General features: G+C 46.3%; 1 protein-coding gene across 1 annotated transcript in view; it reads left to right on the plus strand.

Moving 5' to 3' along the window:
* LOC135239565 (transmembrane protein 132D-like) overlaps positions 1–15,467 on the plus strand; it is a 153,753-nt gene that overhangs the window by 104,098 nt on the left and 34,188 nt on the right. Inside the window, exon 4 of the mRNA XM_064308307.1 lies at positions 11,554–11,740. Coding sequence (XP_064164377.1) covers positions 11,554–11,740 — 187 coding nt within the window. The remainder of the gene's footprint in view (positions 1–11,553; positions 11,741–15,467) is intronic.

Raw genomic sequence — 15,467 nt, forward strand, 5'->3', positions numbered from 1 at the left:
CGGTGAGTGTTCTGGTGAATGGGGTCGCAGTGCTCTGTAGAGGCAGCTCTAGGGGTTTGGGGGTGCAGAAGGGAAATGGGGGAGGGGCTCTGAGCTCCAGGTCCGGTCATTAATGGACTGGAAGTCAGATCGGATCAGAGCTGGATCCAGAGCTGGATCCGGAGCTGGATCAGAGCTGGATCTGGAGCTGGATCAGAGCTGGATCAAAGCTGGATCAGAGCTGGATCCGGAGCTGGATCAGAGCTGGATCTGGAGCTGGAGCTGGATCTGGAGCTGGATCAGAGCTGGATCCGGAGCTGAATCAGAGCTGGATCCGGAGCTGCATCCAGAGCTGGATCAGAGCTGGATCAGAGCTGGATCAGAGCTGGATCTGGAGCTGGATCTGGAGCTGGATCTGGAGCTGGATCAGAGCTGGATCCGGAGCTGAATCAGAGCTGCATCCGGAGCTGGATCAGAGCTGGATCAGAGCTGGATCTAGAGCTGGATTTCTCTCCTTCTCTGCCATTGTCAGCCTTTGCTATCTGTGTCAGAGGCCTATTACATGAATTGTCACACTCTACACAAGCATGCAGTGCAGACAAGCGCACACACACACACACAGGGTCACACACATGCCCACACAGGCAGACAGACAGACAGACAGACAGACACACACACACACACACACACACACACGGTCACACACATGCCCACACAGGCAGACACACACATGCACACACACACACAGCATCATGCACACATTCACACATACATACACACACAGCATCACACACACACCCACACACACACACACACACACAAATTCAGGATCACACACAGACATGCGCACACACACACTCACACATGCATAGTCTCCCCCTCACTCTCTCTCTCTTGCTCTCACACACACACACACACTTACATTTAATCATTTAGCAGTTGCTCTTATACAGAACAGCTTACGAAACTTATACTAAAGGTTAGCCAAAGAGCATCGTTAGCTTCACCACGAGAAGCCCCATTATGCAAACCATGGGCATGAGTAGGTGTGAGAGGGAGTTTGAGAATGCTGTGCTACATGCTATAAGTAGCATAATGGATTTGAAGGTGCCTTGTTAAATGCAGCATTAGTATGTCCAGGAACATTCAGTCCTGGGTAAGTCTGCATTGATTTGGATAGAAAGGGTCAGATGTGGATTGTACTGCTGTCTTTTTCACACGAGATGCAAAGGCTGACTTAGCTGTTCTCACGCGTCTGGAGTGCTCATTCCACCTGCGGGGGGCCAGGCTAGAGAACAGGGCGTGGCCAGCGGTTTGTTTGTTTGTTTATTTAGATCCCCATTAGCTACTGTATTGTAGGGAGGGGCCTGTCCAGAGACCAGGGCGTGGCCAGCGATGGGAGGAGCCTGTCCAGAGACCAGAGTATGGTCGGTGGGAGGGGCCTGTCTAGAGAACAGACAAAGACACACACTCGCACACACACACACACACACACAAACACACACACTCGCACACACACACACACACACACATATACACTCACACACACACTCACATTTGTGATAGTGCAGTTGCTCACAGCCACAGCTGAGGCAGTGTGTTTGAGGTCCCTGGGTGCTCGGGCCCCATAGACCAGTGTTCCTGGAGTTTGTTTGAGGCCCCAGGGTGCTCGGTCCCCATAGGCCAGTATTCCTGGAGTGTCTTTGAGGCCCCTGGGTGCTCGGACCCGATAGGCCAGTGTTTCTGGAGTGTATTCGAGGCCCCAGGCTCCTTGGGCCCCATAGGCCAGTGTTTCTGGAGTGTATTTGAGGCCCCTGGCTCCTTGGGCCCCATTGGCCAGTGTTCCTGGAGTGTGTTTGAGGCCCCTGGGTGCTCGGGCCCCATAGCCCAGTGTTTCTGGAGTGTGTTTGAGGCCCCTGGGTGCTCGGGCCCCATAGCCCAGTGTTTCTGGAGTGTGTTTGAGGCCCCTGGGCGCTCGGGCCCCATAGCCCAGTGTTTCTGGAGTGTGTTTGAGGCCCCATGCTAGGGCTGTGATTAAGTTTCATGCTCTACCTGTCAGCAGTCCGTCTCGCTGAGCAGCACCTGAAGAGAGACAGACGCACCTCTGTAAACTCCTGCTGAGCGCCGCCCCCCCCCCCCCCCTCAAAGTAATGCACTTTTTCTCAGGAGCTCTCCTTCGACCTGCGAAATGGAATTCCATAACAGCCCAGAGCCTTCCAAACCCGGCCCCGCCTGCTGTTCCCGGTCCTCTCATCGGTCCTCCGCCGGTTTATTTCCGCTCTCGGAAGCTCGCGGCTCTGCTGGACGGCGCTCTGCTGGACGGCGCTCTGCTGGATGGCGCTCGGCTGGATGGCGCTCTGCTGGACAGCGCTCGGCGGGGTGGGGCTCAGCGGCTGCGTGGGATCCCTCTCCCTTTGATGCATCATCGTTGCCACGGCGAGCAGAAATTGTAGAAGCGCGTATGAAAAGGGAACGGGCCAACGTGTCTTTTAACAAAGCAGGGTTCCATTATTTTACTTTATTTCTGTTTACGTCAAAGTGCAGAGGCGTGGATGGAGAGGAATAACAAGTCTGTGTTGTCCAATATCCCCTGGTCCTGTGCCTGTCAGTCGGGTTTATTACACGGCCCTGTTGTTCACACTGTCATTGTCTTTTGTGGTTGCAGAACACGTAGAACACAGTTTGAATGACTAATTATGTGATTGACCCGTAGAGCGTATACAGGAACTGGAGAGGGTAGGAGGGGCCAGGCCAGAGAGCGTACATAGGACCTGGAGAGGGTAGGAGGGGCCAGGCCATAGAGTGTATATAGGAACTGGAGAGGGTAGGAGGGGCCAGGTCATAGAGCATACATAGGAACTGGAGAGGGTAGGAGGGGCCAGATCATAGAGCGTACATATGAACTGGAGAGGGTAGGAGGGGCCAGGCCAGAGAGGGAACATAGGAACTGGAGAGGGTAGGAGGGGCCAGGCCAGAGAGGGAACATAGGAACTGGAGAGGGTAGGAGGGGCCAGGCCAGAGAGGGAACATAGGAACTGGAGAGGGTAGGAGGGGCCAGATCATAGAGCATACGTAGGAACTGGAGAGGGTAGGAGGGGCCAGGCCAGAGAGGGAACATAGGAACTGGAGAGCGTAGGAGGGGCCAGGCCATAGAGCATACATAGGAACTGGAGAGGGTAGGAGGGGCTAGGCGGTGAAGCCTAGGAAATAACAGGAAGCAGCCTCTACTGTGCATGCTTGAGGGCAAATTGCTGCCCGATGAATTCAGAAATCCAAGATGATTTAACAACCAAAGAAAACCTCATCTGTACATTTTTATGATCATAAATTTCATTATGTGCAGCAGTTTCTGAAACAATGGCTGTTTTGGTCTGGAAGTCTTGGGAAAATATTCATTCAAATGTGCATATTTTGATACATGATTCAATCTGCTTTTCATATGAAATGCAACGGTCGTCAATCGAGTTTCAAAATACCACAAAGGATGGTTTATTTTGGCCAAAAACTAGATATTCCCCATTCACTTTAATGGGAGCTCCAATGTTTTTCCTTCTGCACGCGCAGTACAGGCTTACTTCTGGGACTTCGGTTAGCTGAAGGCATGCCTGCCTGTCTAGTTAAATATGCATGTCTCTGGATTGATCATCACCGCATGCTCAGAGGTCAAGGGTCAGCATGTGCTTGGCTTCGTGGGAGTTGTAGTTATAATTTGCCTCTGACTTTGGAGTGATATTTACACAGTGGCAGTGTGCCAGCGGCTGAAGCACAGCGCTGTCAGTGTGTATTAGCCTCATGAGGAATGGCTGTGCGTTTACCCCACCAGCCCCTTTCCTCTCAGCGACCTCTGTTGACCTCCGACCTCTCCGTGACCTGATGCTGTTATAACATTACATTACATTACATTTATTTGGCAGACGCTTTTATCCAAAGCGACGTGCAAAAAGTACATTTCCTGGTCATAGACAACTGCTAAACACAGGTTCAGTCAGGTACAATACTTATTTTGTACAGCTATTTCTAGCCAAGAACACAGTTTAGTTCACACAGTGAACACTATTCAGACCTAACCTCTGCAAAGCCAACTAGGCAGAAGAATAAGCTACAGTATTAGGACAAATACAAATTACCAAAAAGTGCTGGGATGGGGCAACATGTAACAAGTGTCATGAAGAAAAAGGGGGGGGGGGTGGATTTAGAGTGAAATATACAGCGTGGTGGTGGTTAGTCTAGGTATAGTCTGAAGAGATGAGTCTTCAGGCCACGGCGGAAGATGGGTAGTGAGGGGGAGGGACGGGGAGTTCGTTCCACCACTGGGGAGCTAGGGTGGAGAAGCTCTGTGATCCCTTTGGGCGGGTGGGAGGGGTTACAAGGCACCCTGCTGCCGCAGAGCGGAGTGGTCGAGCAGGCACATAGAATTGAGTCATGTCCTGCAAGTAGATGGGGGCTGTCCTGTTGGCAGCAGTGTAGGCGAGGGTCAGGGCTTTGAACCGGATCCTGGCAGCGCCCGGTAGCCAGTGGAGTGATCGCAGCAGAGGAGTGGAGTGACGTGGGAGAATTTGGGAAGGTTGTAGATGAGTCGGGCAGCGGCATTCTGAATCATCTGTAGTGGCTGTATGGCACAAGCTGGCAGGCTTGCAAGGAGAGAGTTGCAGTAATCAAGGCAAGAGGTCACCGTAGCCTGGACGAGCAGCTTGGTGGAGTGCGTCGTCAGGTATGGTCGAATCCTCCTGATGTTGTACAGAAGGAATCTGCAGGACCGTGATGTTGCCTTGATGTGCTCCTTGAGGTCCAGTTGGTCATCCAGGACCACCCCCAAGCTCTTGGCAGAGTGAGAGGCAGTCACTGTGGTGCCATCAACCGTGATTGAGAGCTCACGAAGTAAGGAGATACAACAATCAATCAATCAATCAATTTTATTTAAAGTGCAGAATCACCATGCAGCATGGTCCCAATACACTTCACAAATAATGCAGAAAAGAGGTGCATTACAGAAAAAGGAAAGAAAGAAAGAAAGGAAAAGAAATGTAATTAAATAGACAATTTAAGAGATCAAATTTGAAATGTAGTATTTAAAACGCAGTATTTAAAACACAAAGAGGCAATACAGCCCTACTAGCCCCACCTGCCACCAGTGTTGCAGGGATGCAGTTCTAGGGTAGGCCGTGATGAAGTGAATAAAGGTAAGTTTTTAGTCTTGATTTAAATGTTTCAGCTGAACATGCATCTTTAACATATAATGGGAGGCCATTCCAGAGATAAGGTGCACGGTAGGCAAACGCTCTGTGACCAACTGATTTTTTCCTTACTGAAGGAATGAGCAGAAGACCAGCATCGAGAGAGCGAAGAGGGCGTGCCGGTATATGTGGTGTATTTAGCTCAGATAGGTAATGTGGTGCAAGACCATGCAAGGCCTTTTAAGTTAAAAGAAGGACCAGCTCTAGCTTGTACTGGTAACCAGTGAAGAGAGGCTAGAATGCGTGTTATATGTTCACATTTATTAGTTTTTGTCAGGATTCTAGCTACAGTGTTCTGGACAAGCTGAAGCTTCTAGTAGCACAACTAGGAAGACCAGAGAAAAGGGCATTACAGTAATCGAACCTAGAAGATACAAATGCACATATTAAAGTTCCAGCACCACGCAATGAAAGAACGGGTTGGATTTTAGCAGTATTACTGATATGATAAAATGCTATCTTGGTAATAGCCTTGATATGAGGCTGGAATGTCAGACGAGAATCAAAAGTCACTCCAAGGTTTTTGATGGTCGGGCTTTCGGAAATAATACAGCCATAAATGTTAACACTCAAATTCTCAAACAAGTGTCCATGTTTGGGTGGTCTAACAACTAATAACTCTGTTTTATCAGCATTTAACCACAGAAAGTTCATACACTTCCATTTTTGTTTCTGATACACATGCCTGTAAATTTAGGAGTTGGGAAAGGTCATTTGGCTTTACGGGTACATATAACTGCGTATCATCAGCGTAGCAATGGAAAATAACAGCTCTTAGCCCTCATAACAGCTCTTAGCACTCATAACAGCTCTCTATGCGATGTGGGCGAAAGTTATCTTTTCATGTCTCAGCACTGAGTCAGCGCTTGTGATTGAGGATACGGGCTTAGTGAGCAGCCAGATGGGCGGAACTGTCCTCTCTGTCACTCACTGATTTAAGCCAATCAAAGTGATTTGTCAAGCAGCAGCGTGTTCTTGATTTATGGATGTTAGATATCATAGGCAGGCAATTCCAGGCGTTCTGAGGTTCAGATGAATCTCTTCCACTCATAATTAATTGGCGCTACATTTCACCAGCTCAAATTAAGCATCCTTTGGAAAGATAAATATGAGGACCTAATGATTAAATTGGGATTTTTGTGTTACTTTGCCTGGTTTTTGAGTGCCTGTTCCCAGAGTTGGCTACTGGCATAAGCGCTGTATGCAGGCCTTTAGGGTCAGAACCATCAAGTTTTTATTTATTTATTTATTTGTTTATTTATTCATTTATTTATTTTAAAATGTGATTTAAATGATTTGTGATGGAGCACCATCGGGCTACAGCAACATTCTTCTTCAGGGCCACCGAAACCCTAGGGCTGACTCCGCCTGTTCATCTGAGTGTATGCTTTGGGAGAATAATAATGATGATAATAATAATAATAATAATAATAATAATAATAATAATAATACATTCAGAGAAAGTGTGTGACTCAGTTACAGTCTAGGTGTGTTTTGTACAGTATGTATTGTAGAGGAAGGAAATCCCATCTTTCAGCTCCCAGCCCAAAGTTCATAACACCCCCCCCCCCCATCCACTCCCCCTACTCCCCACCCCCTCATACCTTTGCCCAGCAGGCAGAACAGTGGGGCTTGTGGGACTTGGTGGGGGGGCTGGAATTGAGTCAAATGGACTTTTAAGTGTGTGTATGGAGCCAGGACTTTTGAAGCACTTTCGGTCCCACCCACCCTGCAGGTGGGGGAACACCTGCAGGGCCATATCCCCCCCACCCCCCCCCTTACCCCTCACGGTTAAATGAGTGCCAGAGTGAAGAATTAGGGGTCACTAACCGGACAACAGAGACGCATTTAGCCTCTATCTTTCCCTCACATGAAAGACTACAGGGTAAAACCTGCCAGAAGACTTTTTTCTCTCTTTCACGCAGATATACGCAGATATACGCAGATATACGCAGATATACGCAGATATATACGCAGATATATACGCAGATATACGCAGATATACGCAGATATACGCAGATATATACGCAGATATATACGCAGATATACGCAGATATACGCAGACCCAGTTTTTTGAGCGAGAGGCCTCTGGCCTGCGTGTCCGTGCTCATCTGTGAGGAGCTCAGGGGTGTAATCAGGCATCTGGCCGCACACGCGCGCGTTGGGATAATCGCACACCGCCCACGCCGCTCTGCCGCCGGGGGGAAGCCTGACTGAGCGAGACACGCCCGGACGGGCGAGCCAAAGCCGATTTTCGGCGTGTGCAGGTGCGTCTGCCCCCCCCCCCCCTTCCGCTCGCTGAGAGCCAGCTGCTGCCTCTCCGGGAACATGACCCCGGTCAATCTCACCGTGGCTTCCTTTCGCACGCGCTCAGTGCGTTTAAAATCTCACATCGGATTTCCTGCTCGTCACTATTTCTGAATTTGCAATGACAGTTGGTGGTGTTGAGGCGGCGGGGGGGGGGGGGGTGGTAAGAAGCAGCTGTGGGTTTAAGATCATGCCCAAGAAAAAAGAACGACTGAGTACCAATGTCCACAGCTGCTCTTGGAAATAAAGGCCACAGAGGGTCGCCCCCTGGTGGACGCCCCCGGGCAGTGCCGCTGAGCCAGTGGCATCTGGGACAGTACGAGGGGAGGCTTGCTGTGGTTAGCAGGCATCGGGAAGATCAGAAAAAATCCCAACTTCCTGCATGGCTGTCAAATGTCACCAGGAAAGGACAGCACCGCTGTCAAACACTAACTGTCAGAAGGTTAAAGGGGGTAATTACTCTGTCTCAGTGGCAGGTTTGTGTGTACAAAGAGTCGCGCTGTTTGTTGTGATGGTGTCAACGTACAATTTCCCAGGCAGTTGTCAGGGTAAACTGTTTTGCCTGTTCTTCTGGTCACGTTAGTATTTTTCATTGCTTTAAACCTCACCATTGATCACAGTTTTAACGTTAAATTTTTTTATGTTAAATTGCACTTTTCACAGGTAAGTGGCTAAAATAAAGTGTGTTAATTTTGCAGTAAAAATGCCTTGGGAGCGATTGGGCCAGGGGGCATTATGCTTCCTTTTTTTTTACCTAACTATTATTATGGGTAATGTTCATTAAGATGTTTACAATGCTCCTTTTATGGTCCAAAGGTAGTTCCTTTGGCAATTCATGCTTTTGTGCAATAAAGCATATTTTTGAAAATCATTACCGTACACCTTCTTTATCATCCTCATAACCATAAGGACAGCAAGAAAGGACTGTATTTGGCATCAAAAACACATAGTAACTCTCAGATAGTAAGGGTGGAACTATGCCGATTTATTCAGGTTATGAAATGTAAACAGCAACACATCATTCTGGCGTGAACGCAAAGCATCTTACTGCTCCATATCTCTTTAAGACCTTCAGTATTGTGTCTTGTGTATCAGGAGATATAACTTGCAAACTGATCTGCTTCTTTCTATGAATCATATTCTCATATGTTTACGTTTCCAGGCATTGAGTAGACTCTCTTATCCAGACTGACTTACACAGCTTACATTCTGTTTGCACACAGTCCATTTATACAGCTGGATATTTACTGAAGCAGTGCAGGTTGAGTATATTGCAGAAGGGTTCATTGGCAGCACCCCATCTCGGAACTGAACCTACGATCTTTGATTTCTCTGTTTTCTAATACTGTAGCCTCTCTAAAATCGTGTTTATTAAAATGAAAGGCGAGATTAGATCTTTCAGATAAGAATGAAGTGACCCCTCTAATTCTGGCATCCTCTGACACAGTCGAAACCTTCATATGCGAGTTTCTGCTCCTCCACAGAACAGACTTTAAGCCCAGAGTTAAACTGTACGGGCCTCAGAATCCCTGGGCCAGCGCTGAGTCTGCGTGACTCTTTCTACTTCCTGTTCAGTCTGTGGGCAGCTCACAAACCTGACGACCCGTTCCTCACACCACGCCGGGCGCAGGCCTGACACTGCTTCACTCCATGGCCAAGCCTTCACCTCCTGCTGCCTCCATCACCTCCTCCTGACTCCTTCAGCTCCTGATGCCTCATTTACCTGCTCCACCTTTACCTCCTCCTGCCTCCTTCACCTCCTGCCTCCTACACCTCATTCTGCCTTCACCTCCCCTGACTCTTTCACCTCCTGCTGCCTCATTTACCTGCTCCACCTTCACCTCCCCCTGCCTCCTTCACCTCATCCTGCCTTCACCTCCCCCTGCCTCCTACACCTCATCCTGCCTTCACCTCCTCCTGCCTCCTACACCTCATCCTGCCTTCACCTCCTCCTGACTCCTACACCTCCCGCTGGAAAGGCCGCAGCTCGGTTCCATGGTTGGCTCACTCACAGGGTGATTTTGGCAGAGTCATCGAAGGAAGAGCGAGTCCACTGTCCCTGGTGCAGGCATCAGCTGCAACTCAAAACCTATAACAGGAACCCTAATCATCCAATGACATCACATTTAATGAACTTATATGCAATTAAGCAATTGCTCGATTCTCATGGGGACACTGAAATGCTTCCTGGCTTCATTTGTTTGCGAAAGGACTGCAGATATATCAAAGAATCGCTTCAGTTGCATTTGTTATTGCATGTGCTTATTTGATTCTTATGCAGTATCCGAGCAAATTAATCCTTTGTGATAAACCAGGGTAATAACATAAATTATATGCATGAAAACAAAACTGATAAAATACAAATAGCTGACACGAGATCAAGGGGGATAAATCTTTGCGCCTCTGGCTTTATTATCAGTGCATCGCAGTGCCACAGGCCTCCAGTTCTTTAGTCATGCTAAATCATTGCAAACAAATCTCTCCCAGGTCGTGATCACTTTAGAGAATTCCACTTTTAGAGTAATACTCAGTTTATGGTCGGTTGTTGCTGTTTCTCTGAGTCCTGAGAGAGAGAGAGAGAGAGGAAGAGGAGGGAGAAAAAGAGTGAGAGAGATAAAGCAAAAGAGAGAGGGGGGGACTTTGGCCAGAGGTGCTGTTGCACCCCGTTTTAATGGACAGACATGCAGTCAGTCATCTATGAATGAATACAGACAAGATGCTCAACATCTCCCGAAAATGGCTTTTTAATGTACTTCCACCGCGCGGTGTGTGATGGGAATTCCAAAGAGCCTTGGCGCTCAGAGTGCGGGTCACCTGCCTTATACATCTTCGTCTTACAGGACAGGATTTGATTCATATGTTTACTCTTTCATTTATTTCGTTTACAACTGCTGTCTTTCACGTAGCATTTTAATTGGACGAGGCCATGTATATGTATGTATAATTAAACAGATAATTACTGTAGGTGTGTATATATATATATATATATATTTATTTATTTATTTTTTACATTTATTTAGCTGTTATATGTGTTATATATGTGTGGGTGTGCGTGTGTGTGTGTGTATATATATATGTATATATATATATATATAGATATATATATATATATATATATATATATATATAATCAAATCAAGACTAGCTTTATACACAAAACCCACAAATCCATCCCGAATGAATGAATCTGGCTTTCAACCATCTTTTCTCCTTTTTTCTTCCATTTGTTTTTTTGTCTTACCCTTCACCACTATTCTCCTCACATCAGATGTTTGTCTCCAAAAGCCTTTCTCGTCTTGTGCCGTCTCGTGTTATGATCCAGCGCATAAAAACATAAAGGCTTCATAAACTATAAAGACAGAGCAGAACGCCCTTTTTATCTCCTCCCCCTTCAGAGACCGCTGCTCTCCGCCAGTACTCCGGGACATTTCCTCTTTCCGTTTGCCTTAAATTCCCACTAAATTTCCACTCAACCGAGTTCTAAGAGCCTGTGTTAACGATGTAAGACCAATCAGCAGATGGTCGCTGCTGTCATCTCTGTCCCATGACCCCGTGGTGAGGATTTCAAACTCAGTAGCGTCGGGTTATTCGCCAATCATTTATTTTGTTCTTTAATAGAAAGGCTCTGAATTTTGAAGTCAGCTGTACCATAAAATTTGGTGGTTTTAAATATTCATGAACTCCTTTTTAACTGCAGTAAATCAGCATCGGCAAACACATGGGATGGCCAGTACATGATTTCCTGCTCTTTGTTACATCCCACGCTATAACGCATGTGTAGTTACAGGGGTAGGTTCAGTGTAACTGTTGTGATGGTAGGCTTTATTACATTGTTACTACTTTAAAATCGGTTTGTGGCCGTGCTGTGCACATTCTGCTTTCTCTCTACAATCATTTAATGAACTTCAGAGTTCAACATTCAAATGTTGACAGGTTTTACAGGTGTATATTTTACCACGCATAATTTATGCTCACGCTCAGTGTTAAGTGACTGTATGCTCTCCCCTCTCTCTCTCTCTCTCTCTCTCTCTAGGGCGGAGTCTGGGTTCCAGAATGTTCTGCAGGTGGACCTGGAGGTGGATGACTTCCTGGCCCCGCCCAGCAGCAGGGCCGTTTCCTGGCAGGTGGAGTATCCTGGGACTGGGGTGGTCACCACAGAGACCGAGACACTAATACAGCTGGCGCACAGGAAGCTGGGAGGCCTCGTGCCATTGGCTATGGTGAGTGGCCCACCCACCGCTATAGGGCTACAGAATCAGCCATCTGGCCAATAGGAACCCTGAACTGTCAACAGGCTATTCCAAACCAGGCAATGTCCTAACAAGCCAAACACCACATATAAGTCAATAGACTAAAGAACAGAAACCTGCCAAACTGTATAATTTTATGCATGTTTCCCAAAGAATGTACAGTAAGCAAACTGGGTTTTTTGTGTTTTTAGATTGACATTTTGATGCAGGTGCCATCAAATCCTCTGTTTAATGTTGGATATGTTTTGGTGTGTGTGTGCATGTTCATGTTCATGTGTGTGTGTGTGTGTGTGTGTGTGTATGTGAGTATGTGTGTGTGTACATTTGTGTGTGTGTATGTGTGTGTGTGTGTGAGTATGTGCATGTGTGTGTGTGGGTGCATGTGTGCGTGCATGCTCGCGTGTGTTCGTGTGTGTGTGTGTGTGTGTGTGTGTGTGTGTGCAGTAAAGATTGTGTGCTGTGGCAGACTTCTATACTGTGAGATTTATTCAAACCATTCAAGCAACAAAAAAATCTCATGAGCTGTAGCAGCTGCCAGTTTCAGCCCATGGTGATGATGGAGAGAGGGAGAGAGAGAGACAGAGAGAGGAAGCGGGAGGAGAGAGAGAGAGAGACAGAGAGAGGAGGCGGGAGGAGAGAGAGAGAAAACACTGTTCTGCCTGACTTCCTCCAGCGAGTGGGAAATTCAGAACTATGTCCATTTCTCAAAGGAGACTCATTTTCCCCGGGGAAAGTCTGGAGTGGGCCAGAAGACATGATGGGCTATTTTTCCAGCCTTATTTATAAACAGGACTGACACAGACAGTGAATGTGTTTATTCGGTATGCATTTCTCTCTCGCCCTCGCCCATAAAATCACACAATGATAATAATTTCCATCCCTGCAACATTAATAAGGCGTGACAATGCAATAGGAAGTTCCACAAAATACATGCAAAGCGCTTAAGCTAAAACTCTTCGGTTTGCATGCACGGCATGCCTGGATGATTTTCCAAATGAAAACATTTTAATTCTCCTTGGGTTGTGGCTTCTTCAGAACGAATCCTTAACTGTGATGCAGGAATCTCCATGACTCTACAGCGTTGTTTCTGCATGTTGAGAATGAGCCATTGTGTCTATTGTTTTCTAAGCAGGCTAATACAATATGGGTAGTGATTTGCAATAGAGCAGAGCTCCTGTTAATACAAAATGTGTTCACTTACACACTCGACTGCTCCCACTGGACTCTCACCCCTACTCTCTCTCTCTGTCTCGTCCTTTATGGATTTCTGTGTTTAAAGATGCTCTGATTAAGGCTCATTGACCAAAAGCCTAGTTTTTTAGTTTTAGCCTGTAGCTGCTAAAGCTACCTGCCTGCTACCCTGTAGCTGCTAAAGCTACCTGCCTGCTGCCCTGTAGCTGTTAAAGCTACCTGCCTGCTGCCTTGTAGCTGCTAAAGCTACCTGCCTGCTGCCCTGTAGCTGCTAAAGCTACCTGCCTGCTGCCCTGTAGCTGCTAAAGCTACCTGCCTGCTGCCCTGTAGCTGCTAAAGCTACCTGCCTGCTGCCCTGTAGCTGCTAAAGCTACCTGCCTGCTGCCCTGTAGCTGCTAAAGCTACCTGCCTGCTGCCCTGTAGCTGCTAAAGCTACCTGCCTGCTACTCTGTAGCTGCTAAAGCTACCTGCCTGCTGCCCTGTAGCTGCTAAAGCTACCTGCCTGCTACCCTGTAGCTGCTAAAGCTACCTGCCTGCTACCCTGTAGCTGCTAAAGCTACCTGCCTGCTACCCTGTAGCTGCTAAAGCTACCTGCCTGCTACCCTGTAGCTGCTAAAGCTACCTGCCTGCTACCCTGTAGCTGCTAAAGCTACCTGCCTGCTGCCCTGTAGCTGCTAAAGCTGCCTGCCTGCTACCCTGTAGCTGCCTTCCAGAAGGGCATGCAGTAAAAATCCCTGCAATGCACGGACGTAGCAGTAGCAGTGCGCTCTGTGTGGACCTTTGCACATCAAAGTAATCATAGTCTGTCTTTCTCTCTCACTGTCTGGTCTTGCACAATATGAAATCTTTTCTTTTTAAAATTCCCAACCAGTTTTTGTGGTGGCTGTCACAGGAATTGTTTAACCTTAGTAGAGGATTTACTTTAAGAAACCTGCCTCAACCAGTGTTGTAATCTTGTAATAAGACTTAAAGTCTTTTTTTTCTGTCTAGTAGGAAAATCTTAGTTTGCTTTAAATTAGTTTTTGCTTGACAAGTGAAATGTTCTTACGTCATTGGCAAATCAAAGATGAGTAAAACTGTCACAATGGCAATCAATGGTAAAATCTGCTAGATCACCCACATCAATAGAAATTCAGAGCTTTTGTCTTATTTAACAAAAAACGAACATAAACAGGATTCTAAGTCTAAATATAAGACTAAATTGCTTGTTAAGGTTTAACTTATTTCTTCTTTTTTGAAAGCACCCCCCCTCACAGAAATATGAATAAAAAATAATCACTTTAAAAAATGCTGTTAAATCATACTTCTTTCACAGCCAAACATCTATGTTTCTGTAGTTTAATATTGAGACATTATGTTTGATTATCTCTGATAATTATAATCCATCTTTTGTGAATCCTGGCTATTTGATCAACTTAAAAAAGTATGACTTAGCAGAATTCAGCATCAAGCATTTTTTTTTTTAAATGTTAGTTTGTAATTATTTGCCAGTTCTCCCATCTTGTTCTGGAGGATGTGAAGATCTGACAGTCTTTCACAGACTCACTGAAGCTCGAACCATCTGCCACTTTCTGTCTGTGTAGAAACAAACGCTTCAGGAAATAAAGAATGAAACTGAGAAACCTGAAAGAAATATCTTTGTCCTGACGCCCGCCTGGTGACCAGACCTGCATTAAAAGCTTGGTATTTTTATTCTTTTCTGCCAGGTTTTGAATTGCACTCCTTTGCTGAAATGTGACCTCAGGCCATCAGTTTGAACACATTTTAAAGGTTTATTTCCTTTTAAAACACCATGCTTTTAGCCACAAAGCTCTCCAAATATGGTGTGACTGGATGCTTCTCTGAGTGCAGATATTCTACCAAAATCATGTTAAGCAATGGCTCTTTACAAAAAATGTCTTCTTTGTATGATGATAGCAACAGCAACAACAATAATAATAATAATAATAAGCGAGAAGGTACTGGGTTAAAATCCCGGCCTGGGCCTTTCTGTATGGATTTTGAATGTTCTCCCCGTGCCCATGTGGGTTTCCTCCAGGTACTCCGGTTTCCTCCTACAGTCCCAAGACATGCAGGTAGGCTAATTGGAGAGTCTAAATTGCCCATAGGTATGAGCGTGTGAGTGAATGGTGTGTGTGTCCTGCGATACATTGGTGACCTGTCCAGGGTGTATAAATGCCTCTCACCCAATGCATGCTGGGATACGCTCCAGCACCCCCAATGACACTGACCAGGATAAGGCCCTATAGATAAAGGATGGATGGATAATAATAATACTTTTCTGTCAGATGTTAATTCTGGGATTCACTGTCTTCTTCCAGTAGAATAATGAAGGAAGAGCAAAACTGTATAAACCAGAGTCTTCCTTCCAATTCATAATTAACTACAACAGCACCCAGTCACAGGCAGAAGAAACACTTTAGGTGTCATTTATAAATATATTATAAAGACTTTATGAATAGTTGATAAACATTTATCATTTCATTTATAAATGATAAAGGAATCA

This window comes from Anguilla rostrata, chromosome 14 (genome assembly GCF_018555375.3).
Source record: "Anguilla rostrata isolate EN2019 chromosome 14, ASM1855537v3, whole genome shotgun sequence".
Lineage (NCBI taxonomy): Eukaryota > Metazoa > Chordata > Actinopteri > Anguilliformes > Anguillidae > Anguilla > Anguilla rostrata.